At 39.1% G+C, this 25,343-nt stretch overlaps 1 protein-coding gene and 1 long non-coding RNA gene across 2 annotated transcripts; both read right to left on the reverse strand.

Moving 5' to 3' along the window:
• Positions 1–676: 676 nt before the first annotated feature.
• LOC137039560 (uncharacterized) lies at positions 677–1,972 on the reverse strand. The gene is made up of 3 exons (XR_010897695.1): positions 1,818–1,972; positions 1,516–1,686; positions 677–1,406 (listed from the first exon to the last, which is right to left on the reverse strand). It is a non-coding gene; the product is annotated as an uncharacterized lncRNA (long non-coding RNA).
• Positions 1,973–8,705: 6,733 nt separating this feature from the next.
• Positions 8,706–24,634, reverse strand: LOC137039770 (basement membrane-specific heparan sulfate proteoglycan core protein-like). The gene is made up of 11 exons (XM_067415045.1): positions 24,580–24,634; positions 23,600–23,701; positions 20,476–20,640; positions 20,258–20,377; positions 19,926–20,057; positions 17,353–17,497; positions 16,085–16,242; positions 9,265–9,294; positions 9,096–9,186; positions 8,947–9,000; positions 8,706–8,862 (listed from the first exon to the last, which is right to left on the reverse strand). The coding sequence occupies exons 1-10, from the start codon at positions 24,632–24,634 to the stop codon at positions 8,961–8,963; spliced, it is 1,038 nt and encodes a 345-aa protein (XP_067271146.1). The 3' UTR covers positions 8,706–8,862; positions 8,947–8,960.
• Positions 24,635–25,343: the final 709 nt, after the last annotated feature.

The following is a 25,343-nucleotide window of genomic DNA, read 5'->3' on the forward strand; positions in this document are numbered from 1 at the left end:
GCCCCTCAGAATTTGCTGCCTCTCCATATAGACCATTTTATCAAGCCAGAATGCGTCTGTTCTACTGTAGCGTCCCATTGCCAAAGGCTGGCTCCACACCGAAACCTAGTGGGTTCTAGGCTGGATGTAATGTGAAATGGAAAGTGTTTTTTCAAACACTCAATTGTTATTAGAGGATGCTTTAGGTAGGCCACTCTTAGTTTATTTGCTCACAGGCCTGTATTGCAGTTAAATGAAAGTGAGACCTTTTCGGGAAAAAAACTCAATTGTTATTGAAAGATTATTTAGCGAGGCCAGTAGGGTGTTTTCACATTAGCAGAATATGTGGGAGAGAGTTGCTATAGTTGGAGTAGAATGTAATGCAATACAGGTGGTAGCTCATTCTGAGGGGCATTTTCAGCCCCTCAGAATTTGCTGCCTCTCCATATAGACCATTTTATCAAGCCAGAATGCATCTGTCACTGCATGAAAAGTGGGATTTTCGTCCCCGTAAACGGCCGGATATCTCCCTGATTTTCGACAATTAACGTCAGTTTACAGCCTGTGAACATCGTCTGTGCCACATATTGACGGAAACGAACCATGACGTATGTGGAGCTTGCGGAGGCATGCTGGCGCCGGCGCTAATGGCTCTAATTAGCATATGAATAGCAGCTCTGGGCGGCGCCTTGCCGGAATGGCTTGAATTTCCTCACTCAGTATTGGTTGAAACTACTACATTGAAACAAGAAATATCACTCGTGATTGGTTGGCAGATCTGTTACTATTGGTCAACCTGGGTAATAAATTAATAAATTTAAACCCCCAAATTATAATAATTTTACACACATATATATATAAAATTATGATTTGCATATTATTTTTTAATTGTATATATTCATATTCATGTGATATGCTATTATGTTTTATATTCATGTCATTGTTATCCTATGGACTACGCTATTATAACCATCAAGGACATTCATTTATTGAGGAAAGGAAAATATGCCAGGGACGTGCAGTTTATTCAAAGAAAGAGCTTTATTAGAACAAACACAAACACACAACCAAATGCAAAACGTTTGAGATCTGCCCACACAACAATAGGAAGCTCACGAGAAGCCCAAAATCCTACAGCACCATGAAGCCTCTGTTTTCCGCTTCAGAGCTGTAGGTAACTAGCGCCATTCTGTCTGTTTTAAGTCCATTTTTCAGACGTCTGTCGTGCGTTGCCCTGTTCTTTGGAATCGCCTCTAATCTCGATTGCAGCGTGGCACAGAGCTCGGCGAGCTCCTGGCTGGTCGAACAGTCCATCCAGACACTGCGCGAACGATGCCGTCTTCCTCATCAGACATCAGGTCTATGGTAGCGCACTTCCAAAGGCCCACCTCATCCTCAGCTAACACACTCTTTCTTGCTTGTAGCAGCTGTAAAAACAAACAATAAAGACAATCAGTATTGCGCGATGTACTGCGTAAAATGCACCTGAAAAATAGTCACACTGACCAAAAATGGATCTAATCTAATAAATCTTACCCTCTTTCTTCTCAATCGACTCCGAGCTGAACTCTTCACAGCTTCTGCGTGCGATGCAAGAACTGGATGTTTGTACCTGAAGCTCCTGCGTACTGTCTCTGTGTCTTACATGCAGCTGGAAAACAATTAAATGAGTGTTATGACGAAGTTGTGAAGACGGCGTACTGCTTCCTGTAAAATGACCAGAAAAAGAAAACACTTTTATAAAGCAACTTACATTTGTTCTTTTACAAGGCTAATTTCAGCTTGTGCTACTTAAAAAGCTTTGCTTTAGGTTACTTTAGCTTAGATAACAGTCTTACCGCAATCTTAGGACTGGTCTTCTCTTAGGCACTCGTCTTCTCTTCTTAAAGTTAGTATCTTCCACACAGTTTTTCGACTCCAAAGCAAGCAACCTATCATCTATAGACAGCAACCTGGAGATTACTAAAGTGAACTGCTCGTTAAAATCGGCAGCAAACTGAGCAAGCTGACGAGATAGCCCAATGATTGCATTCAGCTGTTTCTTCCCGCCGGTGTTACGGATCAACTGGGGGATCATGATCATGTTATCTGGGGACGGGCGCGTGCACGCAGCTAGTTTTACCTGGATTTACAGCAGATGTTAGACGAGGACAGACTCGTCACAGCGGATTTTCCACTGAACAGATTTAAAACGCTTTCCACATTATTGGTAAATGTTTGCATAATATCAGGCTCTGTGTTTTCCTCTGTCGCTGCTTTGCTGTATGTTTCAAACGCAGTTTAAGGGAATTTTTAATGTGGTTTCATTTCACAACACAGACCACGCCCACATTTTGTTACATTCTTTTCGATGAAAGTCGTATCCAATGACAATTACATTCAATAAATTACATTGTGTCGTATTAGTATCGGAATTTTTATTTTATTTTTAATAACTATAGTTTTTGTAATTTGCTTAGGGTATTTTTTAAATTATATATATATATATATATATATATATATATATATATATATATATATATATATATATATATATATATATATATATATATATATATATATATATATATCCTAACTAAAATAACTCATAGCCTGTCATATTACCTTTCTCATATTAGCCTATTATATTCTATTATAATCTATTATATTGCCCACCTGCACATCCCAGCTGATATACAAGATTTGGGGGGTCATTCTGCATTTGAAAGTTTGAAAGGGTTTTAAATCTTCTAAATAAAGTAAAATGATTCAAAATCAAGTAATTTATATATGCCAAAGTAAACTTTAAACATATACAATTTAATTTCCAAACAGCAAAATTGTGGCCAGTGAAAATGCTGAGTGGCTAGTTACTTTGGAAAACCACTAGCCACAGTGGACAGTGAGCAAAAAAGTTAATGTCAGCCCCTGTATGTATATATGTATATATATATATATATATATATATATATATATATATATATATATATATATATATATATATACACACACACACACACACACACACACACACACACACACACACACACACATATATATATATATATATATATATATATATATATATATTTATATATATATATATATATATATATATATATATATATATATATATATATATATGTAGTGCCGTTAAAATTAATTTGCGTTAACACGTTAATTTTGACAGGCAATGATATATGATATATAAAGTTTGCTGATGTATGACGCCGCTTATTAGCAGGAGACCGCAATGATTGGTAAAAGTTGCGGTGATTGGTCAAAATTGCGAGTCGCACTGAATTCACAGGGACTGATTGCAAATGACACACAATAAATAATCTAGAATACTTTCATCAAATATATAAATTCAAGCTTAAGTTTAAGATTTTACAATTAGGCTATACTGAGCCTGAGATTTTCTTAGAAGGAAGTTAATACCTTTTAAATGTCACATGGGTTAAAACTCCTGCTACCCTGATTTGCATTTGTATAGCTCACAGCATGTTCATTTACATGTTAAAGCCTCCCCTGGAGTTAAGGGAAGGGGGGTCTTGGGGGGGACAACTGCCAAGCAAGGCCCACGTCAATTTCTGACAATTCACGGCAGTTTTCGGTGTCGCCTGCAAACTGCCGTGTGCAGTCGTAAACCTGATCTTCCACGACAATCTACAGTGCCGCTTACTGACGAAAATCCCACTTTTCATGCAGTGTGTTCTACTGTAGCGTCCCATGGCCAAAGGCTTGCTCCCCACCGAAACCTAGCGGGTTCTAGCCTGGATGTAATGTTAACTGGAGAGTGTTTTTTCAAACACTCAATTGTTATTAGAGGATGCTTTAGGTAGGCCACTCTTAGTTGTTTACTCACAGGCCTGTATTGCAGTTACATGAAAGTGAGACCTTTTTGAAAAAAACTCAAATGTTATTTAAAGATTATTTAGTGAGGCCAGTAGGGTGTTTTCTCACTAGCAGAATATGTGGGAGAGAGTTGCTATAGTTGGAGTACACTGTAATGCAATACAGGTGGTAGCTCATTCTGAGGGGCATTTGAGCCCCTCGGAATTTGCTGCCTCTCGATATAAACCATTTTATCAAGCCAGAATGCATCTGTTCTACTGTAGCGTCCCATGGCCAAAGGCTGGCTCCCCACCGAAACCTAGTGGGTTCTAGGCTGGATGTAATGTGAAATGGAAAGTGTTTTTTCAAACACTCAATTGTTATTAGAGGATGCTTTAGGTAGGCCACTCTTAGTTGTTTACTCACAGGCCTGTATTGCAGTTACATGAAAGTGAGACCTTTTCGAAAAAAACTCAATTGTTATTGAAAGATTATTTAGTGAGGCCAGTAGGGTGTTTTCACACTAGCAGAATATGTGGGAGAGAGTTGCTATAGTTGTAATGCAATACAGGTGGTAGCTCATTCTGAGTGACTATATTGTATTGAAATAGGTAACACTTCAAAGTTAATACCAAATCAAAACTAATAGCAAATCATTTCTCATTCTTACCTAAGTGCAAATATGTATTTGATCATTGTATTGTAAGAATGCATTTAAAAAAAAAAACATTTCTGAAACATATTTGATTATTTGTATTTTGTCCATTTGACTTGGAACAATGTTTTTGATTTTGAACTTATTTGATTATTTGAATTTTGTCCATTTGACTTGGAACTATGTTTTTGGACATCCATTCAATTGAATCTTTGTATGTGGTTACACTGAATACTTTGTTGATACTCTTCATGAAAAAAGGGTTTAAAACCAGCAATGATTGTTGTTTTGTTTTAATGCATTTTATTTTTAATGTTTCCAGAAACAATGTAAGAGCTTGTGAGATTTTCTTTTATTTTCAACCTTGACCACTTTATTAAGTATATCGATTTAAGGGTTTATTGCCAGAGAACATTTTAATCTGACCATATCAAACTTCTCACCAATGACAAATGCCATGTGTTGCTTTTGCTCTTTGTTGTGCTATATGTTCTTTTAATCCCAGGATCCCTGCTGGACAAGTTCACATCCTGTGTCCTCAGGAAGAGGGACAAGCGTTTGCTCTAACCTTCAGTGACTGTTCTCTCGAGGTGTGAAGTATTTAATGGACATTTTGCATATCAAAGAATGATGCAACACCATTTGATGGAGCCTTCCCATGCAGGACTGCAATGAGAACAAAGACTGAACTAGCAAACTGCTTTTGCAACATTTCTGGACGACAAGTCTGATGACGACATCTACACACAACTGGAAGAATGTCTTTGTGGACTGTGTCACCTCTGGACACTTTATGAACATGGCCAAAGGTGCCATGGGGGGACTGTAAGAATCCAAAATAATCAAAGATATTTGATATTTGACTTTGAACAAAGACATTTGTTTTACTGTGTTCCGGATTTTGTCATTAAATTCTTTCAATTACAAATGATTTGCTAACTAGTTTTGATTTGGTATTGAGTTTGAAGTGCTACCTATTGCAATACAATATAGTCACATTAAAGCAACGCTCTCCCACATATTTTGCTATTGTCCCTGCGCTTATTTCAGTCGTTGGTACAAGTTGCAGTGGGTGGTTAAAGACAAGAAATGTACAGTTTTCTACCATCTTGCTGATAACATTTGGCAACCCTGCAGTCAGAACCACTTTAGGCGATCCACCCTTACAGCCGAATACATAATATAATAAATATTATATTTTTCAGACAGGCAACTGTTTTCTCTAGGAGCTCTACACACCTGTATTAACCATATAATTTGATGGCATGTAATGTTATAAATTTAATTTAGACTTGATCATGTATGGTCATTTGCATACAGGTGCACATGAAGCTGGAACACAACTGGAAGGGACCATATAAAATCGCACAGGTCATGGACTCATGTGGGGAACAGGGACTGACCTACATGATTAAAAATCATTTTGATTTGAGAGGGGGCAGGTAGGACACTATAATAGGTGGCAACCTTACACATTGCCTGTGTCTCCTCTGTTACAAAACCAGACCAAGTCTAATCCTCAGGACTCACAGCCTGGGTCTCTTTCCCTGGAGTCAGGGGTTTCTGAAGGAGAGGTGTGTGTTCCTCTAAGGATCTTAGTATTTTGTCGGACCCATCATGTTCAATTAAAGGTGCACTTTGTAGTATTTTTGCAGTAAAATATCCAAAAACCACTTGACCAGTGTTATATATTTTGTTCAGTTGAGTACCTACAATATCCCAAATGTTTCCAAATATTTGTAAATTGTGAAAAAACTGCTATTTTAACCAAGGACCCAGGACGTCTGAGCATACCATCTGAGGGAGTTGCCTGTCAATTGCGTCATATCTGCGTTACCCTCGGTTTTCGGTTTTATTTCACAGAAACACTTTTACTCTTAGCATTGTGCAACAAGTGTCACAGCAGCTGCTGAGCGAATGCACAGTGTAAGGCCATGACATCATTTTCAACACACTCAAATGTATCTAATATGATAAAAAGTGCTGCGTTACCGTATAATCATAACTGGAAAAGCGGAAATAGCGCCGGCCCCCGACAACTGTGTCCCGTCCCATCATAATAAAAATCCCACTGGTCACAAGGCATGTATTGTTCATCTCTGACTGTCACGAATGTCATGTATTGCTTTCTTTTTTTTTAGGCAAACCCTGCATGAATGCTCGGCCACATCATCATCAGATCGGAAAAACAGCATTAAAGCACTTTAAGCTGGGCCTAATTTTGACTGACAGAGGGAAAAAAACAGCTCTGTTTTCAGCAAGCCATTTCAGTGCATGTGTCTTTAATGCTAATGAGATTTGCTCAGGCCCTTCTGACAACAGTGGAGGGGAAAGAATGGTGATGGGAGTCTCTGAGGACACATCTATGTAACTGTATCGATTTGAACCAGAGTCGGACCCGGAACAAGATGACAGCCCCAACGAAATTCGACAATTGAGGCTTGAACAGGATGTTTCTGAATGGTTGGTTAACCAAATGTCACTTTGCTCTCTCTTTGTACTGCCAGGGTAACGTTAGCGTAGTGAGATACGAATGCTATGTGTTTACTGATGTATACATCAGTTCATTGACAGATTGATGTTACAGCTAATGCAAATAGCTGTAGGCTATTTGCATTATTTATGCAAATAGGCTATTTGCATTCTATTATTTGCATTCTATTATTACTGTAGGCTATTTGCATACTATTATTTGGTAGGCTTGTCAGTGATGCGTAATGTTATCTATGCAGTGAAATAACTGTTACAACTGTTACAAATGTTTTTTTTGGGTTTTTTTACAGTAACAGACACCGTTATAAACCATCTACAAAAGTAAGCTTAGCATAGTGTTTCCAGGTTGACTTTATCCCCAGCGTATGTAACGGAGGCCAGCTAGTAGTAGTTGCTGTGCGAGTAAACTTCACTCCTCTGACCTCAAGAGGCGCTCTAGCGACTGATGCTAGGGGTTGCAGCCTTTAGCCTCCTTGTTAGAGCGTCCGACTCTCATGCCGGCGGACCTGGGTTCGAGTCCCAGTCCGAACAGAAGTGTTTACATTGGTGCCGTGACCCGGATGAGAGTGAGGTTTAGGGGGGTGAGTGTAACGGAGGCCAGCTAGTAGTAGTTGCTGTGCGAGTAAACCTCACTCCTCTGACCTCAAGAGGCACTCTAGCGACTGACGCTGGAGGTTGCAGCCTTTAGCCTTGTTAGAGCGTCCGACTCTCATGCCGGCGGACCCGGGTTTGAGTCCCGGTCCGAACAGAAGGGGTTATACGTACACAGTTTGTAATAACACAATAACCATAACGCGTTGTTCATTATGGTAAATGGACTGCTTTTATATAGCGCTTTCCAAAAGCGCTATATAAATATAATTTTTTAAAATTTAAATAGTGCTATATAATTATTTTAAAAAAATTGGCCATCCAAAGCGCTTTACATTTTGCCTCACATTCACCCATTCATACACCGACGGCGGTGTCAGCCATGTAAGGCGACATGCAGCTCATCAGGAGCATCTGGGGTTAGGTGTCTTGCTCACTGACACTTTTGAATGCTTTTTACAAGTTAGAAATGTGTTATTAGAGTAATTACAACATGGTGTGAACATATACCTTTCTATAAATCCTGAAGATTGATTTGTTTGTTCAGGTGTGTTTGATAAGAGTTGGAGCTAAACTGTGCTGGAAAAATAAACCCTAACATAGGGTGTCATTTATATTACCTATAAGTCGGTTATAGTCTTTAGCCAAAATGAAGAGGCCAGGTGAGGTTTGGGTGTTCATTTGTCTCTCATTAACTTTGGTAACAAGGAATGAAGTTCAAAGAAATAAAAAAAAGTTCCTTCAACTGCACCAGAAGACTTTATTCCTACCATCTTTTCAATTCTACTGAAGGCACAGGATTATGGGAAGACAGTCTGTTACATGATGCTAAGAATAGCTTACATATTAGTGGCGCAATGCAAAGACTCAAAAATCAACAGGGTACGGTTTTAAGACTGTGTTCAGTAAGATTTTAACACAAAACCTTCAATTAAAAAGAGCCCAGTGTGCCACTTTCAGTTAGACCAGATAATATAGCATTTTTGACCAGAAGGTGGCACTGTCTTCACAGATAAACACAGATCATGAGGCAATAACTACATTGTCCTTAATTCTCACCACCAGTTTTTGAATACTTATTCAATTATTTTCCACAATAACAAGCAACATTTCTGTGGTTATTTTATAAATTATGAAAGTGCATGCTAATACAAGAATAACGTAATAAAGAAATTTTGTTTGATTATGAAGACTGCATAGTCATTAATTACACTGTATATGACATCACTGTATCACTGATGTTGCTAGGTGACGATCTCACAATGACATCACTCCATCAGCTCTGATGGACAGAGGGACAGATGTGGAACATCAGATTCTGAGACAGACTAATAAAAAGACAGTAAATAAATGTAAGTTTTTTTTTTCATTGTATCTCTTATATTAGGTTGTTTATAAACATAATTCCTCACCTTCACTTTAGTTTTCAGTTTGGTTTTGAGATTTGATGCATTCTGATGAAAAGCCTGTTGAATCATAATTTGCATTCTTATAATCTGAATTAATTTCATTATATTCACTGTACATCATACAGTTGTGAATCACTGGGTGTTTTACTCACCACATCCACACAGCCGCTATTATGAGAAACTGAGGTAAAAACACCAGCAGAAGGACTGTAGAATGACTGAACGCTGTGCTGTCCACTGGATCTTCACAACACAAAGAAATGAATCATGAGAGAAACAATCACTGACACTAAAGCACATGTATCATCAGAGATGTGTTACCTTCTTCTGGACTTAGAGTGATGTAGGTTTCTAGGCATAGGACAAATTCAGAAAACGAGACAAAAATGATATGCACTTATGATATTACACAACTATAAATTATTAATTTAAGCTTTGAGCAGCATTTACCAGGGTTCAAGCATTTAAGGCTTTTATGTTGTTAGGGTTTGTTTTTTTGTTTGAAGGCACATTTTTCCTGTTAAAGCTTTTATACATTCTTAATCACATACACATCTTGTGGCAGATATATAATTAAATTATATAAATAAATTAAATAATTTTGACGTGCTTGCAAATGTTAAAAGCACACATTGGCGTACTGTCATTTTAAAAGTATGTGTTTGTTTTAAGGCACATGTAATCTTTAAACATGCTTACACACATCTTGTTGCAGATATAGATATTTGAAATAAATGAACAACGTGCTTATTCCAGGTTTCCCCTTTAAAACATATTTTTCAGGTCTTATGGTAATTGTAATGTAATACTATTGCAAAATCATACCTCAAATTAACAAAATTAAGGGGTAAACCTTGACAAAATGTGATTGGTTTAAAATGTAAGTTTTAATATGATTTAACAATATTATTTAGCAGGATGGTGCTATGGTGGTTTTATGGCAATTGTAGGGAAAATGTTATAGGCACATTTTCCATGCTAACTCCATTTAATGTGCTTACACACATACACATTTTGTTGCAGGCATGATTGATGTGTTTAGGCAAGGGCCCAGAGGTCTTTCCCACCCGAGTTTGACTGTGGTGGGACTTTTCTTTCCCAAATTAGGAGCGATTTTGTCAAGGGGGTAATCTAGCACTCGGAAAGCGTTCCCCCCATAGGGGCGGCCACTGCTGTTAGCATCCCATTGACTCCCATTCCTTTTTGAGTCAATTTGACAGTGAATAACTTTACATCTGAGGCGTTTAAAGACTCCATTTGTCCATTGTTTATTTATAAAGAAACACGACAATGCATAAAAGGCTCCATTACCTTGTATCTTACACTATCGCCCTGTAGGAGCTGTTTTTGTAAAAATAGGCTAACGATTGCGTCATAACCAACGTGACTCTGTCGCACAGTTGAGAAATTACCGTATAGACAGGAGACGCTCAGAAGCAATCTTTTACTGTCTATGAGACACTCGGGGGGACCTGGAGACATAAAGTCCGATAAAGTCAAGGGGGAGAAATAGGGAGAAGCCATAGCGAGCCAAAAGCAACGGGACAAAATATTTAAACAACGTGATTTAGATTTCACTTTCCACAACTACTAGAAGACCTATAGCTGTCAGACAGGTTGGTTACGTCACATCTACGTCGTCAAGCTCAGTCTGAGCCTGGGCAGTTCGCTCAGCCATCAGGAAGTGAGTGCTTGTAATTGACCTCATTTTCCGCCGTTGAAGTCAATGGGATAGCTCTGTCCATTTCTTTTACTGTCTATGTATTTTGTACCGGGGATGTGATGTCAGCGGCAGCCGCCATTTTGAATCACGCTTGCTAGTTTTTGAGTGAACAATCTAGAACTACTTAGCCAAAGTAGGTTTTTGACATAATTTTTAATAATTAATTTAAAAAACTTGATTGACAGTGCTCTTGAGAGTTAGCGAAAGTAGGTTTTTGACATCATTTTGAATAATTAATAAAAAAACTTGATTTATAGTGCTTCTTGAGACAAAGTTGTTCAGTATGAGATCTATCAAATTATATGCATATTGTGTGGATGTGTGAAACACCACGTGATTACAGAGCTGTAAAACTCGTTAGCACCAACTAGAGGCCGATGAGTCAAACATGCCCACTGAGTTTTGTTCCTATCGCCCTTCGTTAACCTTGGCTAATTGGTGCTCAAACGTCATTGGCCGATGGCAGCCATGTTTTTTGAGATACGCCAATGTCCTCATAAGCCCTATTCGGATGGTAATTGTTTCTCATGCTGATTGTCCATTAAAAAAAAAAAATTGCATGCCACCTCAGTGATAAAACTTGTGCATTTGGATGGTGATTTATTCACGGTGAAGGAGCGAGTTTTGTGATCCTGCGCATCTGGGAACGCTGCTCACGTGGTCAGTCAATTGACTGTGTGTCTGCTGTAAAAATGTCATATGCTTGAAATAACAAGAATAAAATCATATTTAATTTTAGGAAATTATTAATTATTCAAATCTGCATAAAAAAGGATTTTAAAAATGTGGAAATGAGTGGAAATAAGTTAATACAATACTGCAAATTTAACCTATAGAACGTTAATTACTGCCATAATAACGACTCATTTCAAATGTATACGTTTTGCTTTTTTCTCTGTCTCTTTTGAGCGTTGATGAAAGCTTATTCTTGTAAATACTTTCCAGCATTTCAGTAATAAAAGAGTAGGCTAGATATTTAAAATGCATCCAAATTACAGGGAAACGCAACCATACATTGCTCCTCTATGGTCAAAAAAGATAAACAGTTAATTTTGAAGTGATCTTTTCTTAAAAACTCTGGGATGTGGATTCAGACGGCAATTAAGTTGCCACACAACCTTGGTGTTTGTCAAAAAACAATAGGTAATTCGGCCGGGGATTTTTATGTGGGTGGTGGGAGAAAAACAGACATTCTGTATTCGGACAGCAATAAAATCACAGACTAGCCCCTGTAAATGATGAAAATACCCTACGGCCCCACGAGAAACAATTACCATCCATATAGGGCTATAAGCATTCAAGGCACTTAGGACCAAGACACTGTCAGGTGGTTATAAGGCCTCTTCATGTTCTTTTCATGATATAGCGCCACCTAGTGTTCAATCGTCGCTTTTCGTGACCTCAGATTATATATATGTGTACTGAGTTTGGTGACTATATCTAATTTACTTCTCGAGTGTCACTGATAATCCACTGAGGCGAGGTTTGGATGACCCCAAGTGCAGTTCCCTTTCAGTCGGTCACGTTCGACGTACGTCGGACTAGACCGATGAATTGGGATCACTTCTGGGAGCCCCTATCAGCTTCGAGATATAGAAAACGGGCCAATGAACATTGGCGTGCGTGCTTTGCATATCGCACCCCGCCCCGCTGCGCGGGTATAAAGTGGAAGTGATCACCACGCACTGTTGTCATTCACTTCGGAGCCGAACGGCGTTGATGAAGCATCTGACTGCCTTCTATCTAGCAAAAAAGAAGAGAGAGAGAGAAAGCGTGTGGCGGGGGAAATTGCTCGTGTTGGCCAGACGGCACAAGACAGCATGACCACGATCTCACTGCTGCTGTGAGAGCTGCTGTTTTCACAGCAAACTGAGAACTGAGCAAATTGCACTACACACACCACACACAGTTGGTTCGGTGGGCGTGTTCCTTTTCTGGTGAGAGCAGAAAACTGGCTGCACACAAAACCTTCAGAGGTTCCTGGGGCATATGGCATCCATAGCTGCGGTTACGCCGCTCGGATTGCTCCATATGAGACCGCTTCAATGCTGGCTACATGACCGAGTCACGAGAACAGGTGTCAAGGCATGCGATTGTCTCCACGGATGCCTCATCCACCGGCTAGGGTGCCACGTACAACGGGCTTGCAGTATTTAGGTCAGTGGACGGAGCCTCAACTGCAATGGCACATCAACTGCCTAGAGTTGTTAGCAGTTCGTCTTGCCCTGAGTCGCTTCAAGACGCCGCTCCAGGACAAGCACGTTCTGGTCCATATGGACAGCACTGCGGCCGTAGCGTACATCAACAAACAGGGTGGTCTATGCTCCCGTCGCATGTCACAACTCGCCCGCCAGCTCCTGTTATAGAGTCAGAAGTATCTGAGGTCACTTCGTGCCACTCACATTCCGGGCCTGCTCAATCGTGCGGCCAATGGGATCTCACGACAGCCAGTGCTTCCGGGAGAGTGGAGACTCCATTCCCAACTGGTCCAACTGATCTGGGACCGCTTTGGGGCCGCACAGGTAGACCTGTTTGTTGCCCTGGACACGACCCACTGCCAGTTGTTTTATTCCCTGTCCGAGGGGACCCTTGGCACGGATGCGCTGGCACACAGCTGGCCCCGGGGCCTACGCAAATATGCGTTTCCCGCAGTGAGCCTTCTTGCACAGACTCTGTGCAAGGTCAGGGAGGACGAGGAGCAGGTCCTGTTGGTGGTGCCGTACTGGCCCAACAGGACATGGTTCCCGGAACTAGTGCTCCTTGCGACAGCACCTCCTTGGCCCATTCCTCTGAGGAAGGACCTTCCCTCTGGCACCCGCATCCAGACCGTGCCGTGCTTTCCTTCCTACAAGATGGGTTGGAGAGAAGGCTGTCTCCCTCCACCCTCAAGGTCTATGTGGCCGCAATCGCTGCCCATCATGAACTAGTAGAAGGTAAGTATTGGGGTTCCTGAGGGACGCGAGGAGATTAAATCCCCCCCCCCTCCCAATGTACTCTTGGGACCTGTCTACGGTGCTCAGCGCACTTCAGAGACACTCTGCCGTCTCAGTGTGGTGACTGTCCCCCACCCAGCAGGGCCAGTGCCACCCCTGGGACTCCCGTATGTAGCACTGCCTACGGCCAGTACATACGTGTTATTCCACACGTTATCTCCTTCGGGGAGTGTGGCATCCGCAGTGGCCTCCAGGGACACGCTTTCCCAGCGTTATCCAATAGTCCACTGTTTGGGTCTTGTGGGATGGTAACCCTCATTCTCTGAAGGAGGGAACGGAGACGTACGTCCCTTCGCCACAGTCACTGTACCATCACTGCAGTTCGAGCCACGGGTTCAGCTCCTCAGTGAAAAACAACCGTGCGTGGCGATCGCTTCTGCTTTATACCCGCGCAGCGGGGCGGGGTGCGATATGCAAAGCACGCACGCCAATGTTCATTGGCCCGTTTTCTATATCTCGAAGCTGATAGAGGCTCCCAGAAGTGATCCCAACTCTTCGGCCTAGTCCGACGGACGTCTCCGTTCCCTCCTTCAGGGAACGAGGGTCACCATACGTAACCTATACATTTCTTTATTTAATCTTAACATAAATCGAAATCCAAAACATAAAACAAAGACTTGGCAAAAACAAACAAATGACTCGACTTAACTAAACTTGACTTGACCAACCTTGACTTGACATAAACAAACACTCACCAACACTGGGGTTATATATTCAATAACAGACAAGACAAACACTCACCAACACTGGGGTTATATATTCAATAACAGACAAGACTATAGCTGTGTCTCATTTCAGAAGGCTGTGTCCTCCAGAGGTCGCATTTGAAGGGTGCATACGTCATAAGGCCGTCTCATTTCAAAAAAGTGAGTAGGACACTTCAAATGCGACCTTCGAAAGCGTCCTTCTTTCACAGGATTTCGGAGTGTGCATAAGGTGTAGCCTTCGCGGCTGGAGATAACCCATAATTCTTTGCGTTGCCGTTAACAACCGTCATATATATTTTTGTTTATTATATGAAAAAACTGCACCACTGCCAGTTATACATGCGAGCATAGGTGTGGTGTTTAAAATGTAAGTTCAAGCTTGTTTTTATTTTTTAAGTTCTATTACCTCAAACAGATAGTTGTAGTTAAAAGGATTACAACGCTTTAGTGGTTTTTAAACGTTTAGAACAAGTACATTGCTGTCAAGACAAGAAACATTTCATAGTAATTTTCAAGTTATAAATAATTTTCATTCATATAAACTGGCGTGAGAGCGCAACGAGGCTGAATGTGTTGGCATAGCAACGTGATACTTCCTGCCTGTGTGTCCTACAAAGGACATCTCGTTTAATTCTGATTGAGGACACTTCGTATACTGCATCCTACACAGGACGTGTCCTCCGGAGGATGCAGCCTTCGAAATTTAACGAAATGAGACACAGCTTATGGCAAACATGAGGGCCTGGACAAGGGACACCTGTGAACAATGATCAAACAATAAACCAATGACACAACAGAACACAAGACAAGGGAGCACATGGCAGGATCACGTGACAAACCAGGAAGTGCATGACAAAACATAACAGTGAACAAGTGAACTCAAAACATAAACTTGACACATGAACCTACACTAAAACACCCTGTTATATGTCGAGTTATAGTCATTTTAGTAAAATAGATTTGGTTCGGATCAGGCCAAAAACCTGGGAGTAGTTCCTAAAAGTAAAAAAAGAAAAAAATGTTCTCAAAATTGGCGCCTGAAGGGCGAGCAAATCCGAGGCATTGCCTGTTGAGCCAAGGAATCCTAGCCTGACGTGGTCATACTCAATTCTAGTCAGAATATGAATCTGATACTGCTCCATTGGGCTGATTATGGGGCGTGTTTCAACCGAACCAGGAAAGACCCCAATTGGATAGACCTACAACCAATCAGAGCAACGGAGTGACGCATAACATTAGTCAAATGTCAACAGAACTCAACTGCAAATAGGAAAATAGAAAAAAATTAAAAGCTTTTTAGTTATAGCACCACCTATGGTCCGGTCTCTTTAAAAGTTTGAATGCTTCTTTAGATTATTATGCTGCACATGCTCACCTATTTTTAAGTTTTGAGTTTTTCTTCAGGATTCATAGGCTTTTGAGTATATTTTGCCAGACCCATTTTTTTAAATGACCCTGTTACACTGACCCAAAGTACTTTATTTGATAGCTATTGATCAGTAAGACCACCACCAACAGGTTTGAGAAGACTCACAGTTATCACATCACAATGTCACAACATGCAGCAAAAAAACAGCAACATAACGAGCATTGCAAATGAAAAGACAAAGGAAAGGAAATAACATGTCTCTTCAGAAGATAAATCATTAGACGAGAACAAACTAATAATATGCAGTAATCCAAAAATATTCAGAATGCACCTGCATTTGGACCTGTACCTGGGTTTGGTCTCTGAGACAGTCTGAGGATCCCATCAGGAATGGCAAACGCTAGGCCTTTAGCATTGAGTGCCTCACAGGTGTACGCCCCCTGGTCACCTTCCTTAACGTCACGGATGGTAATCGTTCCTTGCCCATTCTTACTGGTCATTTTGATTCTGTCAATAGAATAATGTTTAAATTGTGGCTACATTCAGTTCCATTTCATTGTGCTCTGCCCAGCTGTTTTTTTTAATGCTTCCTTAGGTATTACAAAAAATGTTTAATGTAATGTCAGTTATGTTTAATACTAACTAAATGAACAGAATCTATTAGCAGTCCTATTTTAAATGCTTGCTTGATTATAACTTATCTTAAAGCATTTTAATGTAGTTTTATAAAAAATAAAAAAAAGGTAACCCTTTAGTTTAGGGTCCAATTCTCACTATTAATAACTAGTTGCTTATTTGCATGTATATTATTAGGATTATTTGTACATTTAAAGCACATATTAATACCTTATTCTGCATGATAAAATTCTATATCCCTTTATCCTAGCCAATACCTAAACTTATCAAGTACCTTACTAACTATTAATTGGCAGCAATTATGAGTTTACTGAGGTAAAGGTTGTAGTTAATATCGATAATACCTAAACTAAAGTATAACAAAACAAAAAAAATGTATTCTGATGTTTTATTAATTTATTAATTATTTTATTAATTTATTAAAAACATTCTTGTTATGATAGACCAAATGCAAACACAAAATCTTTGCTTTTAAAAATATTCTGATTGAATAAACTTACTTGCCTTCAAATTCTCATATACAAAGAGAGCTACATCTTAATGATGTCTATTCATTATTAAGACAAATAATAAATGCAAAGGGGTCATTTGTATATCACTTTCAAATTTTGCTGCAATATTTTTCTGTTTAACACTGTGAAGCTGCTTTGAAACAACTGTCATTGTAAAAGCGCTATATATAAATAAAGTTGACTTGATTTGACTTAACTTTCATGAGATTCTATATTTTGCAAACAGTCAAAAAGCCAAAAGTCTGTTTTTTCAGTCACATAACTAAAACAGAGTGTGGCCTTCTGTTTTCATTTAGACGTGCTGAAGTAATTAACAGAGTTCAGCAAAGAGAGCTTTGGGAAATGAATAGAAATGTATGAAACCACAAATATTTGTCTTTGAGAGAATAAGGACTATGTGACATTAACATAGATTGTGACCTATTGATCATTTCAGAGATTAGCTATTTTTATTCAATCCTAAACATACCTGCTGTTTGCTGGTACGTGTCCCCAATTAAGACGCCATGTGATAATGGGAATGGGCACACCAATGGCAGAGCAAGTAAAGGTCACAGAGTCCCCCTGTTCTGCTGTGATGGACTCTTCTGGGGGTTTGGTCACAGTGGGAGGTGCTTTAGTCCAAAAAGAACGAACATATAAAGGTTCTGGTCATATAATTAGAATATCATCAAAAAGTTTATTTATTTCACTAATTCCAAAATTGAAACTTGTATATTATATTCATCCATTACAAATAGACTGATGAATGTTTATTTCTTTTAATTTTGATGATTATAACTGACAACTAAGGAAAATCCCAAATTCAGTATCTCAGAAAATTAGAATATTACTTAAGACCAATACAAAGAAAGGATTTTTAGAAATCTTGGCCAACTGAAAAGTATGAACATGAAATGTATTAGTATGTATAGCACGCAATACTTAGTTGGGGCTCCTTTGTCTGAATTATTGCAGCAATGCGGCGTGCCATGGAGTCGATCAGTCTGTGGCACTGCTCAGGTGTTATGAGAGCTCAGGTTGCTCGGATAGTGGCCTTCAGCTCTTCTGCATTGTTGGGTCTGGCTTGTCGCATCTTCCTCTTCACAATACCCCATAGATTTTCTATTGGGTTAAGATCAGGCGAGTACGCTGTACCTCTCAACTCTGGGACCCTGATTTCCAAAGGAAATGCTAAATTTACTTTCATCATAGAACATAATTTTGGACCACTCAGCAGTCCTTTTCTGTCTTTAGCCCAGGCGAGACGCTTCTGATGCTGTCTGTTGTTCAAGAGTGGCTTGACACAAGGAATGCGACAAGGAATGTGAAATGCATGTCTTGCATACATCTGTGTGTAGTGGTTTTTGAAGCACTGACTCCAGCTGCAGTCCACTTTTTGTGAATCTCCCCCACATTTTTGAATGGGTTTCCTTTCGAGGTTGCGCTTATGCCTATTGCTTGTACACTTTTTTCTACCACATCTATTTCTTCCCTTTGCCTCTCTATTAATGTGCTTGGACACAGAGCTTTATGAACAGCCAGCCTCTGTTGCAATGACCTTTTGTGTCTTGCCCTCCTTGTGCAAGGTGTCAATGGTCGTCTTTTGGACAACTGTCAATTCAGCAGTCTTCTCCATGATTGTGTAGCCTACAGAACTACTGGGAGGCCATTTAAAGGCCTTTGCAGGTCTATTGAGTTAATTAGTGCGGCACCAGGTGTAAGAATTGAAAATAATCAAAGATATTTGATATTTTAAATTGAACAAAGACATTTGCTGTGCTGTTTCCACCCCCTCTCTCTTATCAGCAGGGACATTTGGAATTCCAAAAGACAAAGAGATGTTGCGGGCCTGTAGGCCAAAATTGTGCCACACCTGTAGTAGAGTGGGGGAAGTTTGGTCTGATTGGTCAGTTTGAATGTCTCAGGGTTTCAGTCACATGGTCAAGGGATGGATAAAAGAAGAGTGCAACTGTTGCTCGGGGTCTTTTTCTCTGGCTGTCTCTTCTTGGGCCTTCTCTTTAGCTTTTCTCTTTGCTCTCTTCTTCTATTTGTCTTTCTCTCTCTCTCTCCTCTATTTTGTAACTATTAATTGTAAGTGTAACCATAACCAGATTTTGTCATTAAATTCTTTCAATTATAAATGATTTGCTAACTAGTTTTGATTTGGTATTGACTTTGAAGTGCTACCTATTGCAACACAATATAGTCACATTAAAGCAACGCTCTCCCACATATTTTGCTATTGTCACTGCGCTTATTTCCGTCGTTGGTATAAGTTGCAGTGGGTGGTTAAAGACAAGAAATATACAGTTTTCTACCATCTTGCTGATAACGTTTCTTAAGTCGTTTGACAACCCTGCTGTCAGAACCACTGTAGGCGATCCACCCTTACACAGATGTCATTTTCACAATATTCAAATTTTCTGAGATACTGAATATGGGATTTTCCTCAGTAAATAAATAAACATTTGAAATATATCAGCCTGTGTGTAATGAATGAATATAATATACAAGTTTCGCTTTTTGAATGGAATTAGTGAAATAAACCTTTTAATGATATTCTATTTATATGAACAGCAGCTGTAATCATTTAACAGTCCAATCAACTTCAATCCACACATATATAACTGTATTATATGAATAGTAAAATAGTAAAACAAACATATGGAAACAAGAAACCACATACACCCGCTGCACGTCTTTGATTCTAAATTAAAAGTTTAACTTTGCAGATTCATTCAGTGAGATTATCTAACCAGTCATAGGCACTGCTGACAGAAACAAAACCAAAGCCGCCTGTTAAAATAAGCTACAGGGCAAGATATATGGGAGATGAGACCTATGTGTTATTGAAAAGTGAGTGTGGCAGAACAAGCCGCTGAAAATTAATCTTTTTTTGCAGACCATAAATACAAAATTTTCATGGATTTGGAAGAAGCAATTGTGTAAGTCAAAGTGAAGATGATAGTGAAAGAAAAGTTAAGAAATAAGAGTTATGGTGTTTGGAATGTTATTACAACCCATGTTTACTTGTTAAAGAGTTGACATGTAATGCCTTACCACAGCCATATTCATCAGAGCGGTCGGCACAGTCCGGCTCGTCGTCGCACTGGTAACTGGCAGGAACGCATGTGCGGTCAGACAAGCACAGAAATTCCTCTGGGGCACATGTGTCCCCTGGACTTTTAGTGGCTGAAGAAACAAGAACAAATAATACATTATTAAAACGTCATAAAATGAGTGTGCCTCTAAAATTATTTTTTGTGCCTCTAGTAGTTCTTATTTTAGTGCCTCTAGTGGCAACAAACGGAACTGCAAAAATAATAATAGTTTTCAAACAGGTTTCCAAAACACTTCCCCCATCTGTGGACAGAAGCTCGGGTCTGACTTACGGCAGTTAATCTCATCTGAGTTGTCTTGGCAGTCATTATCCCCATCACAACGCCACAGTTTCAGAGCACAGCGGCCGTTCTGACACTTAAACTCATTGGGTTCACAAGATGAGGGAGTTCCTGTGAAATTACAAAACAAAGTTATATAATAAATGCAGTGAATAGACTGGTTATAAATAAGTGGTTTCATTTCTGTGATGAAAAAGGGTTTGTCCTACCACAATTGATTTCGTCACTGCCATCAGTGCAGTCCGTTTTGCCATCACATATGTAATCCCTTGAGATGCACTGTCCATTCTGGCACTTGGCCTGGTCTGCACGGCAGGGTCCCGGGCCAAGTGAGGGTCTGGTTTTGGAAGATGTAGGTGTAGTAAAATGTACACCTTTGAAAATAAAAAATAAAAACGCAATCAAAATAAAATGTTAATAACTTACAGAAAAGCATCTAAATTAAGCCATTATGGTTTCAGATGTGTAAATCATTGACTATACATTACAAAAAGTAGTTTTTGAGTTCATTCTCCCGAGTCGAGCTTGGCAAGTCTGAACTTGGTCACAGGACAAGCAGAAGTACAGCTGAAAGCAGCTGTCATCATGGCACAACTTCTTTTATACATGGCAAACACCCGCTTTATACATGCATCCAATTCACTGTAGACATACGAGTGGATTCAAAATGTTCAAGCGTCCAACTAGACGTGATAGATGCAAATTTGATGCTCAATTTGCGTTCGTTGTGAACACAACATGAGGTGAATTCTGTGAAAAACGCTTCAGGACATTGTGCCGCTGATAGTTTTTTGGGATACACCAATGTTGGCACCCTGAAAGACACTGCATGGCAATTTTCATTTAAATAACTGTTGGGTGCGGTTATTGACATTTTCATGTGTTTTTTCCCCGTTATAGCGTCACCAAGTGGCCATATCTCATTCTGTTCACAAGTTATAACCATTTTAGTAAAAGAGGCCCCAGTCACATCTAACATTGAGTCATTGAGTCATTTCCACCACAACACTATAATTTCCATATAAATTGTTTGTGAAAGATTTTTTGGGTAGTTTCTTTGGAAAATTAAGTGACATCGGAGCACATGTTGGACATGGGAATTTAAATTTTCATTAACAACAAATGAAAAAAAATCAAGCTAAATATTGCTTGAACAGTTAATATATTTGCACCACAGAGTATCAAGTATGATTGATATGGATTGTGAGTATATATTGTAACGACCACTTAGCTCACAGTAGCAATGACATAGGGGAGACCACACCGTTATTAAAGTTAAATCCAAAATAATTGATTTAAACAAGGATAAAGATAATGAATTTATGTTTTGAAATCGATTACTGTATTTAATCAGTAAAAGAGAAACAAAGGTAAACTAATCAAAAATGTAGTGCCAATCAGTAAAGTATCAAACAGGTGCAATACAAAAGAAAAGAGCAGAAAAGCAGGAGGATATGGCTGCCATCCGCCTAGATGCCAGAGCAAAAGCAGAGACGCCCAGAGCAGCAGCGTCGAGCAACTGGCAGGAGATCCTTTTCACCATAGTCGAGCCCATCCCCTATAATCAGATGGACCAAAAACGGACAGCTCCCCCTTCAGCCTGGGGGAAGAAACACAAACCACACATACTCTGGCCATGGTGGAACTAGCACCCTCAGCACGGCAAAGCCAGGCGTGACAATATGTGTAATAATTTTTATATTATAATATTTTGCAATACTTTTTGTACGCATCTACTTTTTTTCTACATTCACATTAATTAAAAAATAATTTAAAATATATATATTTTTTAAATACTTTAAAGGTTTCCATTACACATTTAAAATGTATCCACAATTTATGAGATCATGCTCTACTTTATATAAAAATTCTAGTTATTTATTTTCTAATAAGCTCTTACCCAAACCAATATTAACTTTCAGAGTGTGACAGGTTCAGCATTGGGTCCTAATAGGGCAGTTCATTTATCTTATTGACAAATGTATAATTATTGTACATTGTGGACAAACTGGTAAACCTAGCTACACAAATTATCTTAGACAATTCTTGAGTGGCTTAAGTTATTCTATTTTTAAATAACAGCTATATATTGAGATGTGGTGGAAATGACATTTGTTCATTGCAGGTCTGAAAAAATTTAAACTAATAACAATTTCTCTTGTAATCTAAGTTTGTCCTCTTACAGACCTTAAAACTAGACAAATTATTTAAAAATAATAATAAACAAATTAATAAAATTATGAGACTTATGTGACTTTAGAACTTTTTCTTTTTTTTTTACGGTAACTTTATATGGCAAAAAGGGCCCCTAGTTGAAGAAACGCCCTTATTCCACCAGAACATATACATCATATTTATATAATAGATTAAACTATGCAGATTTTTTTTTCCTTTTCTTAACTACTATATATAAGCCTTAACTAATGCAAAATACAGTGTATCACAGATCATTTCAGGTCATCTGTAATATAACTTCTTTTTACACTCTTTGAACACCAAGTGGGATTGTGAGCAAATGAAGCCTCAATAAATGAACCCTTTTGTGAAACATTTACCTGAAAAGCTTCAATTCAGTCATCTCGCCACCACTACAGCCTTGACTTGACTTGAACACACTCACCAACAGTGGGTTACAACAACATTTCAGACAAAAGACACATGGCAATCCTAAGGGCTATATACACATGGACTAATGACTGGACAAGGGACATCTGTGAACAATGGTCAAACAATGAACCAATGACATGACAACACATGAGGACATGGAAATCACATAACCATAGAAAACGGCTGACAAAACCAGGAAGTGCATGACAAAAAGTATGACTGTGAACAAAGCAAACAGTGACACAATCCCTGGTTTACTTCTGAGATTTCTAATTTGCTCCACAAGAGAAAGGTAGCCTTTGCAAAAGCAAGGAGATCGGATACTGAAGGTGATTGGATTGTTTTCAAAAACACGACGGTTTGATTCACTTCCCTTTACAGAAAAGCTAAAGCTTATTTGTTTTTTGTTTTTTATCCGAACCCACAGAGAATCTAAATGTCCCCCCAAAAAGGCTTTCTTTTTAAAATTAGCTGCAGATATCCTAGCTGAACCTCTATTTAGTCATTCACTTGTCACAAACAAAATTCCAGAGGTATGGAAGTCTGCGTATGTTTTACCACTTTTGAAAGGAGGTGACCCTACCTTGGCAGATAATTACAGTCTGATTTCCAAAATTTCAACTTTGGCCAAAGTACTGGAATCTTTGGTTGGTGAACAAGTAAAAGAGTATTTAAGAGATCTCATTTAAATTAAAACGCGAGAATAAGACACAATAATGGTCAAACCTGTAATGTGCAGCAGGATCAGGATCAGAGGTAAGAGTCTGGAGTTCATGTTCTTCACTTTCTGTAAATTCAGATTCAATGAAAGACTCAGAGCTGCTCTTCCTGAGGGAAACAAACTTAGGCACACTTGATCACAGAGTCAGAATCATGAACACAGTAACACACTTCAGAAAGTCATGCTTAAAAATACATTTTAATGTACTATTTAAGTGCAATTAAGATTATATTTACCTCCAGTACATGTTGCTGTTGTTCTCTGGTTTTAGTTTCTACTGTCTGTTTTAGAAGCTGTGCAGACTATGATCTTATTTCCTTCCCTTTTCTAACACACTCATATAGCACATATCAGCGTTCCCCAAAGAAAGGATTTTGTGTATTGAAGTCCTAGACACCTCAGGCCTTTTGGGCTGCAGCATACAAGTCATCCAAACAACCCCCTGCTTTCGACCTCTGACCCATACACACACACATACACAGAGAAACTGCTCTGAGAACACACAGATCACCAATATATGGACTTTTAGATTAAATTACCTCTCCAATGTACCAAATATATGTATTTTTATTGATGTAATGTCTTTATATGATGTATTTGAACTTGCTAGGATTTTTACTGCCTGTAAATCAAATTCTGTAGGCTAGTAATGGTAAATTCTGTATCTCTTCCTTCTTGAATGTCAATACTATCATGCATGGTATCGTTATAATCGCAAACAACCAGCGGTCCAGAATGTTGTGTTCAAAAATTTTAGCAAAAATCATCAATATAAAACTATACACTTTCCAGGAAAAGAAAGAAAAATGGGCTCCTAATACATCACCCATTTTTTGTTTGAGTCACGAGGAAGTGGGGGCTTTCAATAGAGCAAAAGAAGTCTTGTGACCTGATTGAATCATCTCTGCCTATCTCATCTATAAAACCTAGACCCACAATGACTCTTTGCGAGCGCATTCCGCCAAAGAGAGACCCGCGCGCTTACGTGGCGCGCACATTTTCGCCAACTTGAGAGATGGGATGAGCACGAGAGCGCGCATTCCGCCAAAGAGAGACGGGCAAACCTGCCCGAGAGGCAAGACCAACTTTGCGCAGAAACTCCCAACTCCATCCGAGCTTCACTGCCCTAAAGAGACTGAGAAACTGCAACAGACCACTCAAAGCAAGTATCCTATTTCGCAATCAAACTGCATTTAAAGGTTGTCTTGACCATTCCTGTTTACGGGAATAGTATGAATTAATTTGGGGCCTCTTTGAAAGAACTGCGTGATAAAAGTTGTCTCCATCTCTCTCTCCCTCTCACCCTCAATGTTTCTCTCTCTCCCTCAATCTCTCTCTCTCTCTCTCACCCTCACTCTCTCATTCTTTGTTACTTTTGTTTTATTTGTTAAGTTTAGATTTTTCCCTGTATGTTGTTTTATTACCCACATGTTTTTGCATATTTTACCCTATGTGAAATCGTAGATTTCTCATCTATAACCACCCACTGCAACTTATACCAACGATGGAAATAAGCGTTGTTTAAGTACAATAGTGAAATATGTTGAAGAGCGTCGCTATAATGTGACTATATTGTATTGCAGTAGGTAACACTTCAAACTTAATACCATATAAAAACTAGTTAGCAAATAATTTGAAGAATTTAATGACAAAATCTGGTTATGGTTACACTTAAAGTAGTTACAAAATAGATGTATGAGATGATAAAAACTTATACCATTAATCATACCCAGCATGAATTGTACCTGA

This window comes from Pseudorasbora parva, chromosome 14, assembly GCF_024679245.1.
Source record: "Pseudorasbora parva isolate DD20220531a chromosome 14, ASM2467924v1, whole genome shotgun sequence".
Taxonomy (NCBI): Eukaryota; Metazoa; Chordata; class Actinopteri; order Cypriniformes; family Gobionidae; genus Pseudorasbora; species Pseudorasbora parva.

Bases quoted from the DNA above. Each gene is read 5' to 3' on its own strand.
- LOC137039770 (XM_067415045.1), bottom strand. From the start codon at position 24,634: ATGCGCGCTCTCGTGCTCATCCCATCTCTCAAGTTGGCGAAAATGTGC. The intron at 20,641-23,599 runs GTTTGACCATTA...TTATTTTCAAAG, and splicing joins GATCCTGCTGCACATTACAG to GTGTACATTTTACTACACCT. The intron at 20,058-20,257 runs GTAAGTCAGACC...TTGTTTCTTCAG, and splicing joins CTCAGATGAGATTAACTGCC to CCACTAAAAGTCCAGGGGAC.